The 16,552-nt window shown below is 32.4% G+C and overlaps 1 protein-coding gene across 1 annotated transcript; it reads right to left on the bottom strand.

Moving 5' to 3' along the window:
- Positions 1–5,389: 5,389 nt before the first annotated feature.
- LOC124353054 lies at positions 5,390–14,075 on the bottom strand. Its single transcript, XM_046802858.1, has 3 exons — positions 13,803–14,075; positions 9,823–10,146; positions 5,390–7,094 (listed from the first exon to the last, which is right to left on the bottom strand). Exons 1-3 carry the CDS (start codon positions 14,029–14,031, stop codon positions 6,829–6,831), a joined length of 819 nt encoding a protein of 272 aa, XP_046658814.1. The 5' UTR covers positions 14,032–14,075; the 3' UTR covers positions 5,390–6,828.
- Between the last annotated feature and the right edge of the window lie 2,477 nt (positions 14,076–16,552).

Genomic DNA, 16,552 nt, shown 5'->3' with positions numbered 1-16,552 from the left:
TCAAAAGTGGAAATGCTAGTTACGTATGCTTCACATGGGAACTATAAGAAATAGCACCAACCAGATAAGAAATGCAGATAAGCATACAATTCACAAAACTACCTGAGTTTTGTTAATATTGGTGGATCGCATGATTGAGTACGTACTGAAGACAGTAGGTGAGTACATTTACTATACCTTGAACAAACAACAAATGCTTCTTTCACCCTAGCCCAGCAGCTCTTGGAAATATTTTGTTTCCAACAAATTTGCAGTTTGGTTCTTGCTAAATTAATAATGGGAAGATTGAGGTCATTGGAATGTTATTTTGTATTTCTATTTTATAATAGACATGGCTGGCCAAAACAATATGCCTAAAGTTCTTTTTTCATGTTGTGATATTAGTGGATTATAGGCATCTCATCTCTGCCATTCATAACACCTGAGTTGTTGCTTAGAAATCTTGTATAAACGATCATCCCTCACATTTAATTGTATTCCGTTTGAATGGATTGAGAAGCAAATCGTACAGACTAGGCATCCTCTTTATTTATGATAGTGAAGAACAGTTATTTGCTAAGCATACAGAAATTGAGAGTCAAAAGTTCAAGTTTGATGAATGGCTTTGAACTACAAGTGTAGAGGTGCTATTATCTTTACAGCTTATGGGCTCTGGTTTACTTATTATTCTAGGGGATTACCAGGTTCCATTTGGTAACCTGGCGTGGCGTTAAGATATTCAGTGCATCACCAAATGTATCTAGACTACAGTAAGACTGCAGACGTAAGACTACTGCAAGACTGTAGACGTAAGACTACTGTAAGACTGTAGACTTAAGACTACTGTGTATATAATACAAAATTAACAATGAAAGCATATTGAGTCCCATATGCAACCTCTGACTCCTGTAGGTATATATTTAGAAGCATTGGTACTTTAAGTGGTGACGTAATCAATCTTACAAAAAGTAAGACAACAAATATAATGTACTAAGTAGGCCTACATGCTATATACAGCTTGGAGGTGATATTACTCATGCTAGCCAAACTGTGGCTTAAGGGTTATTAAACAATAATGAAAGACACATTAATACCTCCACTGGAAAACAGCTACCAAATTTAGGTCAGCCATAGTAGTAGCAAGATGCGTCCACCGCAGTCAGTGTATAAACTATGATACATCCTAGCTACAGAATACAGTGTTAACACCTTCACTGCAACACAAGTCATGTAGCAACTTTAGTTCAGCCGTAGTAGTAGCAAGGTGTGTCCACCACAGTCAGTGTAATAAACTATGATACATCTCTCACTACAGAATACGTTGTTAACACCTACACTGCGACACAAGTCATGTAGCAACTTTAGTTCAGCCGTAGTAGTAGCAAGGTGTGTCCACCACAGTCAGTGTAATAAACTATGATACATCTCTCACTACAGAATACGTTGTTAACACCTACACTGCGACACAAGTCATGTAGCAACTTTAGGTCAGCCGTAGTAGTAGCAAGGTGTGTCCACCACATTCAGTGTAATAAACTATGATACATCTCTCACTACAGAATACGTTGTTAACACCTACACTGGGACACAAGTCATGTAGCAACTTTAGGTCAGCCGTAGTAGTAGCAAGGTGTGTCAACCACAGTCAGTGTAATAAACTATGATACATCTCTCACTACAGAATACGTTGTTAACACCTACACTGCGACACAAGTCATGTAGCAACTTTAGGTCAGCCGTAGTAGTAGCAAGGTGTGTCCACCGCAGTCAGTGTATAAACTATGATACATCCTAGCTACAGAATACGTTGTTAACACCTTCACTGCGACACAAGTCATGTAGCAACTTTAGGTCAGCCGTAGTAGTAGCAAGGTGTGTCCACCGCAGTCAGTGTATAAACTATGATACATCCTAGCTACAGAATACGTTGTTAACACCTAAACTGCGACACAAGTCATGTAGCAACTTTAGGTCAGCCGTAGTAGTAGCAAGGTGTGTCCACCGCAGTCAGTGTATAAACTATGATACATCTCTCACTACAGAATACGTTGTTAACACCTACACTGCGACACAAGTCATGTAGCAACTTTAGGTCAGCCGTAGTAGTAGCAAGGTGTGTCCACCGCAGTCAGTGTATAAACTATGATACATCCTAGCTACAGAATAAGGTGTTAACACCTACACTGCGACACAAGTCATGTAGCAACTTTAGGTCAGCCGTAGTAGTAGCAAGGTGTGTCCACCGCAGTCAGTGTATAAACTATGATACATCCTAGCTACAGAATACGTTGTTAACACCTACACTGCGACACAAGTCATGTAGCAACTTTAGGTCAGCCGTAGTAGTAGCAAGACGTGTCCACCGCAGTCAGTGTATAAACTATGATACATCCTAGCTACAGAATACGTTGTTAACACCTACACTGCGACACAAGTCATGTAGCAACTTTAGGTCAGCCGTAGTAGTAGCAAGGTGTGTCCACCGCAGTCAGTGTATAAACTATGATACATCTCTCACTACAGAATACGTTGTTAACACCTACACTGCGACACAAGTCATGTAGCAACTTTAGGTCAGCCGTAGTAGTAGCAAGGTGTGTCCACCGCAGTCAGTGTATAAACTATGATACATCTCTCACTACAGAATACGTTGTTAACACCTATACTGCGACACAAGTCATGTAGCAACTTTAGGTCAGCCGTAGTAGTAGCAAGGTGTGTCCACCGCAGTCAGTGTATAAACTATGATACATCCTAGCTACAGAATACGTTGTTAACACCTTCACTGTGACACAAGCAACTTTAGGTCAGCCGTAGTAGTAGCAAGGTGTGTCCATCGCAGTCAGTGTATAAACTATGATACATCCTAGCTACAGAATACAGTGTTAACACCTTCACTGCGACACACGTCATGTAGCAACTATAGGTACAATCTATGGGATTGACAGTTTTCTTGCATTAAATTATCCAAGGTATAGACAATATCATTGCTGTTATGCTTGTATTAAATTTCAAATGGAGATTATTAATTTGTCATTTATTCTCCATTTTAGTATGGTACTAGTCACTCAAATTTCAAGAAAGGTACTCAAAATTCTCTAATATTGCAGATCAATTTCCGTTGTAAGTGATTGATTGTATCTTGTTTCTGATAATGTTGGCAATTTTTTCAAAGAGTAATTGAAACAGGATTTTTTTTATGATTGGATGATCATCACTCAACGCACAGATTCTTGAGTAATGAATGTAAAATCCTTAAACTGAAGCAATCTTGAGTATGCTACACTTGTCTATGAATATAAAAAGAAGTTATATAAACAAAGGATGCGAGATGTCCAGGATTGAGCAGAAGTAAGTTCTTTAGTACAGGATGTAGGCATTTCCTGATTGGTTAAAGAATATATACAAAGTTCTTACATCTTTCTGTACAGTGATAAATTTGTTTTCTAAAGAGTTCTGCATGATTCCACATGCCAGGAGGAAATGCCGGTATAAGAGTTCCGGTTTATATCTTTTATGAGAAAGATTTTCTCTTTTAGCACCAATTTCTTATATGTAATCCAATAACAGTACTCATTTACTGGCATGGCAAACACTTTTAACCATTTAAAATTTTTTATCGGCTTTGGCAAGTTTTTACTGACCATTAACAAATACATGTGGCCTGCCAATGTGTGACATATTCTTCCACTTAACTTATTTAATGCCTTATTTTTCTCAAGTGTCGTGTTCGTGAGTCTCAGAATATTTTAGACACCAGATTGTTCAAGAATTCTACCGGTAAGGTGTCACTGGCCAGTTGGGAGTGTCTGAAGTGCACAAAGTCAGAGTCTTCCTAAAATAATTAAAATAAAAAACCTCTATTGAATTTTAAATATTATAGTTTTTATTAGAACACTGATCAATTTTGTAATGAATTTGACATCCTCAAAAACTTGTGATCTACTAACTGACATGATTGAGTGACTCATTAAAGGTTAGACTAGATGACAATAACAAATGTTAACCTTACTGGTTATTGTTAACAAGACACTGCAAAAGATCCACATTAAAGGTGGTACTACTATTTTAAAGAATAACAGTCTATGTTACGAAATTTAAAACTTTGATATGAATAAACATTATTTTGATGCTTTTATGAAACATCAGCTATCAAAATATGTAATATTAAAAAAGACAAGTGCACACTTTTCTCCAGCATTTATTATCCTTCCAATGCATCTCTTAATGTAACTATTGTATTAAAAAATGAACTATTAAGTGGAATTTATGTTGTTAGCTATTTATATCAACAATCTTGTGTTAAGAAAGAAAAATTAACTAAATAAACCAATTGCTGTATTTGACATTAAAATAAAGACCATAATTGGAAGTAACAAGAATATCCAAGACTGTTGAAAAACCAATTAATTGATGTAATTTGCATAGACTCTAACTTAAAAGTATATGACCTAAGTTTGTTTTAACATGTATGATACTTTTATTTACAACAATGAGTGAAGAAAACTTTGCAGACAGTGAGAACTGTCTGTTAGAGGCTTTAGACAGGAGTATTAGCTCAAAATTATTCATTAGTACGTTGTGTGGTGCTTGTGAACAAATAGTAATGTTTTTTATGTTTTTTTATTCCAAAATTTAAATTTAAACATCAATTTTTGTTTATAATATCATGGTCTTTCATATGGTGTAGCTACAAAAATAATACATATGGACTTCCTTTATTTTATCGCACAAAAGTAAAACAAAAATTATTAGAATCTGTCAAGCAGTTACTGAACAAAGATTTTTTTCATTTTCAAATATACAAAAATCAACTAGGCAATTTTAGGGGACATAGGAAAACAGAAACGGGTTAAACATCTTATCACTTTAAAATGATGATACTCGGAAACAGAAAAACAAAAGCAAATCAGCCATATCAGTGAGTGGTTTACCTTGGCATTTCTAAGAAAACAATTTTCCACTTCATTAATAAAACCAATTTAAGTGTCAAACTCTAAAATATAAGGTTAGCATACAAGAAAGGCTTAAAGTACAACTTTTCGTTCTTAAGTTTGGCTTTGGTGCATTTGTATACTTGTTTCTTTTTTATGTTAAACTAACTTACAATCTTGTTGTTTTAGGGTTAGACACCTGATGGAGCAAGCAGAAACAGTCACAAAACATTGTGTATCAGTTTTTGTTAATACAAACTGATGAAAATGTCATAATTCTGTTATTCTTCCAAATCATATATCGTCAATAATGAACTTTAAAAAACCAACACTTTATAGATGTAAAACTTGGTAACTAAAATAAATCTAATAACAGATTATCCAATAAGATTAAAACCCAAAATAGTATATAACTTGAGATGTTTCAATTATGAAATATATCAACTTAGGTGTTAATTAATAAACAACACAACATCTTTAGTTTAGCAGAGTTTTAATAAAAAATACATAGATGTGAAAACAAGACAAAAGGACAAAAAAAATTAAACCACTCAGTCGGCCAGAGTGACATATTGATTGCATTCTTTTCCTTGACGCACTCACAAACACAACAGTAATAGCTTTCTTGTTATAGAAATTGTCACATTCTTTCCCCCTATAAGGAGCATTTACAACTATTATTGCAACACTTATTTGGTAATTCATGTTTTTTTAAAACATTCTTTTATAAAGGTAACTTTTATTAAGAGTTAGATTATTTATTAAATACGCTGTTACAAACTTTGTGGAACATTATGATGATATATGAATTTCCTGTTACATTATTCAACCTAGATGAACCTCCTAATGCTTACAAATACAAAATTCATACAAACACTTTTATCGACAGTTTATCTAAAAATATATGCAACCATTTGCACAGAATTGCACTCAATTACTTTAAGTCTTTAGGCCCACAAATCACTTTATGCATTTTTAAACTGTTACCACACATAAGCCCTTGCCTTATACACTAGTTCAAAAATTATAAATAAAAACATTCCACGGATAAATGCGATGGCAAAACTGTTTTAAAAAATAAGCGACTACATGCTAGCGGGCAACAAAATTTTGTGAAAAACAACTAAAACTAACCGTAACGGCAATCCAAAAATCAACACAATTTAAAAAAGTCTAAAAAATCTAACAGTCCATACACAGTAGATTGGTTAAATTACAAATTTCTCGTGCTTTGATGATCACAGTATTCTAGTACCCGATTCGGTCTTTAAGACCACACCTGGGAATTACGACTGAAACAATTTACTACATGTTGATGATATGGTGCGACAAGGGATGAATTACAACTAGCACTCGGAAAATTGAAGGTGATGATAGAAAGACATATAAATACCGATCTTGCCTCATATGATAACTAATATCAGTCGAAGGAAAGGTAATGATAGATAACTATTGCTAGTCTGACTAAAGACAATGTTCTTCGTTCGTTTAAACAAATATAAATCTTGACTACAAAAATAAAATTGTTGTTGACATTTTATCTTAGTTTCTAGGTCACAGAACAGATAAGGTACTGGACATACATCCTGGTCCTCAAATAATAAATAAAAAATATGTGCAACCATAGTATTTTTTTTTTCTCAAATTAAAATGTTCTTGATTCCTTTTTAAATTTTGTTCTTACATACTGAACATAAATAACAAATAACTAACTCCATTTTAATGAATAAAACTGTATTTTCAATATGATAATTAAATAAATTTTTGGAATTACATTAAAAAACACGTTATTTTGAGCTAAAGCAGTGAAGAATTAGTTATTTATGAAGATAATCAAAAGGAATATAAACAATAGGATATTTGTAAGTACAAGAAGAACACTGCCTTTGTCTTACATTTAAATGTATAACGGTTACTACATGGAAGTGGGGGACCAGAAGTTCATTTCCCTGAGTTGGGACGGTTTGGGCTTGGCGACCTTCTGCTTGGGCTTGACGACGGTGGGAGTGGGGGGTGCCGCGGTGGTAGCCAGCTGTTGCGCGGCCTCCGCCAGGCTCTGCGGCGTCTCCTCGCTGATCTTCAGATCACTCATGGAGCCCCGCAGACTCTTGGTGTCGCGCATGTATGACAGCAGCCAGCTCTGCCTCGTCTCCCGTCCCTTGGCGATGTTGTCTGTCGAGCCTGCACACAAATCAATAGTCAGCCTAACTTAGTGAGAACCGCTTGTAATGCATAGTACGTATATATTCGGATAAGAAGTTCATATGAAACTAAAAGACGTTTAGTGCTAACTTTATACAAATTTAGTTCTGGGCTAAATGCATTGAGACAGGCTTCAAAAATATGCAGTCAAAATGGTACTGCTATTTAACAGTACTGCTAAAAGTGATTTATTCCAGTTTCCATTACTGAATTTATCAGAAATGTTAATACATCAATATGAAAGAAGAATCTAATTGAAGTTAATATGACTGTCTCTTCAAAATTATGTACATTTCATTTGGTATATGAAAACAAGAATTAAACTATCTTTTTTCACAAAATACTGTATGTACATCATGATTTTAACTTACATTTATTTGTTTGTGTTTAGTGTTATATGAATGTTTTATGTACATATCAGTTGTCCAGTATCATAATTACCTAATTTGACTGGCTTTATAAATTTTTTAGGGTATACACACCCAACAATACCTAATATGCAATTCTATATCTATTCTATATGTTTTTGTTTTGTTTATATAGAAAAACTAAATGGAATTATAACATAATAATAATAACAAAAACACCATTTGTTACCATAGACTATTAATGACTGGGGTGATTTTCACACAAATTATCTCAAATCAGTAGGAAATTACCTATTTTAATTTAGTTGAAATGAATGAAATTGGCAATTTGTAAGCAGATGTACATATCAAAATGGTTTTCTATGTGTAATATATGACTCTAGTTACTTTTACAGTTTTGCAATTGAATTTTTATAATATTAAATCATAAGTGTTACACTATTAAATGTTTTTTTCAAGTTTTACTATCGACATTTTTTACTTTGTCTAACAGACACTTGAAATAGTTATTTTCATGTAGACATTTGTATAACGACCAATGAGACCTGGAATTGTTGTAAGCGTACAAACAATGAATGTACATACAGGCAGTTCCATAATCATAAGTCTGAAGAACAACTATTGTGCATTCAAATTTCAGATGTCACAGTCGCTAGCATATATTTATGTTTAGATTGTTTTATTTGCTTAGGTTATTTTCTATTAAATTATATGTACAAGACAAGTATCACTATCATAAAAGTGGAAATGAAAAATTCGTTTTGAAATTTATTATATTTTAAATATAGGCCACTTCAGACTAGTTTATACTTTTTTTAAATTTCACTGGAATAAATAAAAATAGCTTTTAAGCTAACATACAAAGGTGCACAAACTCTATAAGCCTTCAGTACATCTAGATTCATAATTTATTTTTAATATTTTAATGTTGACTTATAACTACTTCAGTTTGTTGCTAATAAGTAAGAAGTGTAGCTAATCTTAAGATTACAACAGAACAGATTATCTAACACTAAGTTCATTGAGAATTATAACTGACCGACTCAGAGCACTCTATTTCTGTGTTTATTTTTTATCAAGCTATTCATCGACTATAAATCTATAACTAACCATCTGACATTTAGATTTTTGCCTCTTAACAGTGAGTACATTCATAACTGTCCGGCTTATGCAACCACAACATGATCTCGCAACCGATATTGTAACACGTGTGTAACTTTGCAACTGGCACACTAGATTTTATTGGACTGATAAAAATATTTCATAATTATTTTATTAAGATAGTCAAGTTTTGAATACATAAATGAAATACTTTAGGGTAAACAATTAAATTTACTATAAAACACAGCTTTGGTTCCTTGTGTTCAATATTTTAGGTTACACCAAATTTAAAAGAATAAAATTTAAAAGCCTGATAAAGCAACTCACTTTCTTCTATGGTGTGATATCCTGAGCAGCATGTAAAAGAATAAAATAATTGTATAAATAATGTATAAATAACATATGATATAAAAGTAATATAATAATATAAAATAGCAAAGTAAATCCATAATACTGTACAACTAAATAAAAAATTTAAAAATCAATCAACATAATAAAATAACAAAATCTGTTCACAGTCTAACATGATTATCTCACTTGGTAGTTTTGTTGTGGCCATTTTATTTTTTCTGTTACATTTAACATTGGGCTGTTTTCAACAGTTCTGGACAAAACATGTATTTTTACAATTTCTACATTAACATTTTTTTTTATCAGCGTTAATTTCCTATCTAAAAAGTAAAATGTACGACAATTTAAACAATTAAATTGTCATTTTATTCCACTGGTATTTTAATTTTAAATGTCTTTTTTTATTTGATAAACTAAAAAATATATTTTAACTGTGTGAAACAATATTATAATTTTTAGTATTTTAATTAGGTGCTTAAACTATAAATATTTATTAAATCTTATGAAATTGAAATGTCTATATATTTTTGTAGAACCGACATTAGGACAAGATAAAGCGCGGATTTCTATAGATACCACCCCCACAGATAATTTTTTTTTAATTTTTGAAGTTTTATTAAACAAATTGTATGTTTTTGAACATACATACATGTTTTATATATATATATATATATATATATATATATATATATATATATTAATTAGTTAATTATATATTAGTTCATTTATATGTATAAATCAGAAATTACAGCAACTATGGGGGGTCAAAATAGTTGATTCATGAACCTACAAAAAAATAAATAACCTGTCTCGTCTTTGATATAATTCTTTACAGTTTGTATAGAGAAAGACATGATTACTCTAGTTACAAGCCTAGTCACACTAACCCAGGAGGACGTTGGTGAAGTACGGGTTTTTCCTGAGCAGTTTGGGTGACGTCTGTGGGCTTGAGGGGAGGGATTTACTGCCACGGCGTCGGGCTAGCATGTGGGAAGGTGGAGGTGTGGCGGGCAAGTCGTCATCATCCAGACTGGGTGAAGACGCCTGGCGGGGCAACAGCTTGCCCCCCGCTATCATCTGATGGGCCACAGCCACCACCGAGTGGCCACACGCCGCACTCACGCTGTGGAACCCGTCATCTGTGCCAGCCGACTTCACCACACCCAGTGGCGGGTCGATTGGCCCCAGCTTCATCCCCAACTCCCGAGGTGCTGCGCAACAACAGTCATGGTTAAAAGAGCAATTTTGATAATAAACAATATAGAGATATCCCTCAAGCTGTGGAACCGTCATCTGAGCCGGCCGACTTCACCACGCCCAGTGACAGGTCGATTGACCCAAACTTCATCCCCTACTCCCGAGGAACTGCGCAACAACAGTCATGATTAGAAGAGCAATTTGGATAATAAACAGTAAACAGGTATCTCTCACGGTGTGGAACACATCATCTGTGCCGGCCGACTTCACCACGCCCAGTGGCAGGTCGAATGACCCAAACTTCATCCCCTACTCCCGAGGAACTGCGCAACAACAGTCATGATTAGAAAAACAATTTTTATAATAAACAGTGCACAGGTAACTCCCACAGTATGGAACCCATCATCTCGTGCCAGCCAACTTCACCACACCCAGTGGCGGGTCGATTGGCCCCAGCTTCATCCCCAACTTCCTAAAACAATTGATTAGCATGTATTTTAATGGGACCATTTATAATGGTGTATGTGAATGTCCCCAGACATCTTGGACGTGTCCACACAGATTGCTGTTGGAACAATCAGCTTCGAACATCCAAGTGAACGAACGTGCTCAGACGACTCAGAGCTCATGTTAACTGAGTAACTAAGTCTTTACTACGAGTAAATTGGCAGGAAGATGACACATTAACTACAAAACCTTCCACATACAGTTTGAATTGGCATGTTCATGGACATCCAGTAAGAAAAATATTGCAATCCCATTTCCTTAACTGATTAATCTTTTAAAAATTGTTATTATCCTCAAACAAAACTGAACATAATGGGTACTTTAATTTTTTATAGTTTGATGATGATTGGAGTCATATAACTAAAGTGAGGTTACAATCACCACAAAACATTTTATTTATAAAATACAAAAAACTGTCATTTCGGGGAAAGAATTAATTTGCAACACATCTAACAATAAGAGCAAATAAGACTAAATCTTAATAAACTCATTATAGTACTACAAAATTAGCAATTAACAAAGACAAATATTAATATTTAGACTCACATTCATTCATATGTGTATTTGACAAATGGAATGAGTAAAAGGCTACAGTGCTAAGCTCTAGCTGATTCTTTATCAATACTGATAGAACAGTGTTGTTGAGCTATTTGCTTTCTTATCACAGAGAGAACGCAGATAACATTGTCTGTGTCATATCCTTATTTGTAAAAAATCACAAATCACAAAAACAAGATATACCGATGATGCACAAACAAGTGGCATGTTTGTGATTTTTAAATCCACTCTAAAGGCCTACACAGAGAATATTTACACACTAGTTTTATCAAAATTTAGGAAATTCAATTGGTTTGTCTATAAAACAAAATGTTAAAATAAAGAAACCTTAGTTTAAATCATAATAGGAAATCATACAATGTAGAATAACTGTAGCTATCTTTTTGTTGGTACATTAGATATTTTTATATACAACACCACATAAGTTTAATAAGATTGGTTGGTTAAAATATCTCTTTTGGCCTTGTGAGTTCAAACCTGTCTATTCATACAAAATCATATTCAACCTTTTTTTAAACAAAATGCGTTTGCCAATATAGTGTTTTACTATTTAATGAACTATCAAACTTCATTTTTTAACAAATGATTAAGATGGACATTATGATTTATTAGGTTTAAAGCATCTTAAAAATTTAAACATATTAAATAACAAAAGTAATGCGAAAATAAAAATAAATGGCTAATCTATATACTTTAATTTAATTTACATGTTTACTGAAATTAAAGTATCCTATAGATTTTTAGCAACTTTTAGAGAAATGCAATACTTCCTATTCTATTAAATATAAAACAAACTATGAAAACTAATTAATTTCGTATGGTTCAAATTTTACCAAACATGTTTATTATAAAGTAAAGATTCTTTTGTATTTGGTGTGTCACACCTATGATAATTATTAGTGAAATAGCTTGTAGTATTTAGTTTTATTCTTTACGTCTAATTAATTACATGTATACACAATATACTTACATACTACATGAAAAGTTAATTTTGAAATAAACATTGTTTTCAAATTGAGGAATCATAACAAGTTTTAGACAACTTGTAGAATGTTTACATGAAAACTTTACATTTTGTTACTTCAAAACTTTATATAGCATATAAAGAAAGTAAAATAAAACTAAACAAGTTGGACTGTGACAGATAGTATTAAATTGCTTAAACAACACAAGACCATCTCACATATATATTATATATATATATATATATATATATATATATATATATATATATATATATATATACACATGTACTCAATTTGATGCTATTATCCAAAAATGTCTAAATTACTATTATTTATTGTTATTAATGTTATTTTATATAAGTTCTACATTATTTAAGGTTGTTATTCATCAAAATGTTGCAAAAATTTTATTTTCCATGCAAATAGTTTATTACCCTACTTTTTCAAATATGTTCCTGTTTTAGCAACACTTTATTGAACCAAATAATGAAAATATCAACAAATGTTTAATAATAATAATAATGATGATTCTTAATTCATAAAATAATGAAAACTGATAAACCAACTCACAAGTTTTGTTCCGAAAAACAAATAAAACGAAACATCTGCACGCATCCATAACTGTGATCAACAATTAAACCTTGATATAGTAAACGGTTCAGAGAAAGTGTAATTGTGTAGTTTGTGTAACAGGACGGTAACTCCCATAATGTTCACAGTAACACTGTTCAGCACAGACTGGACATCACAGCCAGTGAGGAAGAGGAAGAGAGAGTCAGCCTTGTTTTGAAGGTCATGACTCACAGGATGTCTGGCCAGCTGATTTTAGTTATCAGTTGTTTTGGTTATCAAACAACAACTTTTCCTCCAAGTTTATTTACCCAGTGGTGTTAATTCTTTGTTTTAGTTTTACTTCAAATGCAACTTTAAATATAATTTATAATATAATTCTTTAAATAACCAATACTATTATATTCTCTTTATTATAAAAATTAATAAAGAGAGAGCAAGACATTATAAAACTTATTCTGCGGACAAACTTGTCAACTTTGATGATGTAATATAAAACTTCCATGGACCACTATAGACAAACATATTGCTGGGCTTTCCCCTACACAGGACAGTTGAATAGTGAACTTTACAGACAAACTTAAGTTGTTGTTGATTAAAAGCACCTTCTTTTGAGATGCCATGATTATCTTTATACCAAAAATGTATTTATATTTCTTTCTTGACAGTATGAGAAAATTACAAAATCCTACTGTATGAACATGTTTCTACATTAAAAATATTAATGACACACTGAAATGTTTCAGTTACAAATTTGTAATTTTCTGACAGGTAATATCTTACAACGATCCTAAGCATAATATCTACTTTACATTAATTATGTAAGATATAAATACATTTGACACCTCCGGAGAGACAAATATTTTCAATAAGGAAATCTATATTTTTGGTCCAAACTGATCGACCTTGAATACCTTGAATCTTAATTTGAATATTATTTACAAAACTTGAAATCTTTAATGACCGGAAGTTGATTACTGAAAAAAATCATTTTATTACAATAGAGCAACTTAAGAAAAGAACAATACTAAGTAACGGGATAAGAAGGAAGTACAATAAATATTACTCACTGGATTTGGCAGCAGGAATGAACTCTTGGCAAGGAAGTGTATGGTGCTCAAGTACTTCATTGATCGATTTGTAAATGGATCCGTGTCCATCATTCTCAAGGTGTTTCGGTCCGGAATCCGTTTTGGGGTATCTGATGTAAAAGAAACTGTCGTCGTTTGTAGGCGGGGAGAAGGTGCTTTGGTCCAAGTCGTACCTGAAATAGAATAGGATTAACTGAATACTGTCCATGGTTTAAGCTATAGGAACTTCATTTGCAAACTGAGGAGTTGGTCCACTCTGTTAGTCTTATAGGGAGCGATAAGCTGATGACTGTTTATCAGTGAACTTCACTGTGACGTCTAACCTCTAGTCAGACGTAATGTTCTGGTCTACAGACGACCATTCTTCGTCTTCACAGACACAGACAAACGCAATCAATCTATTTTTGGTTGGATTTCTTACGCACTCGTTCTTTTGTGTTGTTTACATTAGATCAATCAAAACATTACACAGAATACAGTTAAATCAATTATAAAAACTTGAAAAAATTTTCCTCTACGAAATACTAAGATGGAATAAAATTACAACTTAGAGTACATTTTTATTTATGGGGCCTTCTCTAACGTCACACTTTTATATAGTTGTTTTACATAGTCATTTTATTTATTTCTGTTACGTTTCAATGTTCTGAAATCTAAGTAATGATGATTCCTATTCTGAATAATTGCTTCACAAGCACAATAGAAAACTTACTACGCTTCTTTACATATATTCACTCTTTTCCTGTTATTATATATGAAATCTTCAAACAATATTTATATTATTCTGTCAAGAAATAAAACTAGACGATTTTATTTTTTACAGATACATTTTCTGTTATTGTTGGTCAAAATGTTAGTGTTCAGGTTCTGTTCTGTCACAGATCCTGCTTCATAACATTATTAAGGAACCAACAGGGCCTTCTTACAATCATGTTGTTGTCCACCCACAACTCTTCATAAAAACTTGATAAATTGAACTAAATTTAGAGTACATTTAGGTTCATCTTGGTCAAAGGAAGAATGGAGTTAAAAGGTCAAAGCCATTTGTCTCTCTCTGTTTGTGCAATCACTTTTGATAAAAAGGTCCTAGAGATTTAAAACTTGGTGAACATAGGTTTTTCCTGGTCTAAAGAGAAAGCCTATTGATTTTTCTATTAACCTGTCAGTACAATAACTTATTCATGAAATACACACATTTCTGGTTTTTATATTATTGCAGATGATAGAAAAGACTTAGAAACTTGAAATTTTTTCTTGCTTCAAAGAAGAACTGGAATTTTGGAGTTATGGGGCAGTCCACCCATCCATCTGTGTGTCTACATGCTAACTCTTGATAGAAAGATAACTTAATAAATAGGTTCCTCTTGGTCTTATGAAGATTTCTATTGATTTTGGGATCAAAAATAAAATGGGCAGTTCATCAAATTGTCTGTCCGTCAGTGCGATAACCCTTTGTTATGTTTTGTTGGGTCCTTCGATAGTCAGTTATTTCGATTTGTTATATACCGATGTACTATCCTAATTGGTTTTTATTTTTTTAATAGTTTTACACAACGAATTTGTAAGCTTTGATAAATGCTTTATAGTAATTAAACATTTTACTCTATATCATCTACTCTTATAGGGATTACGTATATTTTGTTATATTCATCACAAAATAAGTGAAAAAAGCTGTTCATGAACAAAATTACATTAATTGCAGTTTAATCATATTTGGAAGAGGGGACCGAAGTTTCAAATTTTGTTTATTTATTATCTTTTAGCATTTAAAATGTTTTATAACACTACTACTTTATTCACTGGCAATTCAGATGATACAGACATCATATTGTACATTAAATTATTGTTTTCAGAATACTTAAAGAAGAAATTGTAATTATAACTTATCTGTCATAATGATTTTAATAATGTGTGTTTTAAATAATTCATTCAAAATTTGTTTCCTTTTAAAAACAATGCTGCTCTCAGATTATTATATTTGTTCACCAAATCTTATCTCATTACCCGAATTTAAAATAAGAAAAAACTGTGGAAACTAATTCTTTACCAATCAAAATATTCCGTATTCATCAGTATTACAAGAATGTATTGAATGGTGTCCAGTCTTAAAATAACAATAAGCCTAAATTGCAGAACTAAAACCTAATCTTTATCTTCAATTAATACATTATTTTTATACCAATATTAGAATATTAAATTAATCACAGATTTTATATAAACAGTACATAACTTTTTTTTAATTCAAAGATCAGGAAATGAATAAAGCGTAGTATCTATTAAGTATTGTTTAAGGCCTTTTTTTTTAAATTAGGGAAATAAATTTTTAAGTTATTATTTTCTGGTATTTCATTATAAAACATAACTCCTGCATATTGAGGTTTTTTTGAGAAAACAACAACAATGAGAAAAATTGTACAACAAATTAAAGCAACAGATAAAAACAATAAAATAAATTCCTCATAACTTTACAAAGTGAAAATTGTGTTTTATCTCTAGCCAAACCTGACTATCATTGAATCGCTGAAACCATTAAGTTGGTTTTCTACATATATCCTTAGTTTGGCGAAAATAGTGAAGTGCTAACAGTACAGCTGAGTCGTGTTAATGACACCATTTATACTTTGGCAGCCAGAAGTAGACAAGGTTAATTTGATATAACTTGTAGCTTACGAAGCAGACTATGGTTAACAGGAAATGCTGCAGGGGGGGGGTAATGTCACCAGTATGAT

The sequence above is a fragment of the Homalodisca vitripennis genome, chromosome 1 (genome assembly GCF_021130785.1).
Source record: "Homalodisca vitripennis isolate AUS2020 chromosome 1, UT_GWSS_2.1, whole genome shotgun sequence".
NCBI classification, from domain to species: Eukaryota; Metazoa; Arthropoda; class Insecta; order Hemiptera; family Cicadellidae; genus Homalodisca; species Homalodisca vitripennis.
The sequence above is the reverse complement of the archived record's forward strand: the minus strand, read 5'-3'. Positions and strand labels throughout refer to the sequence as shown.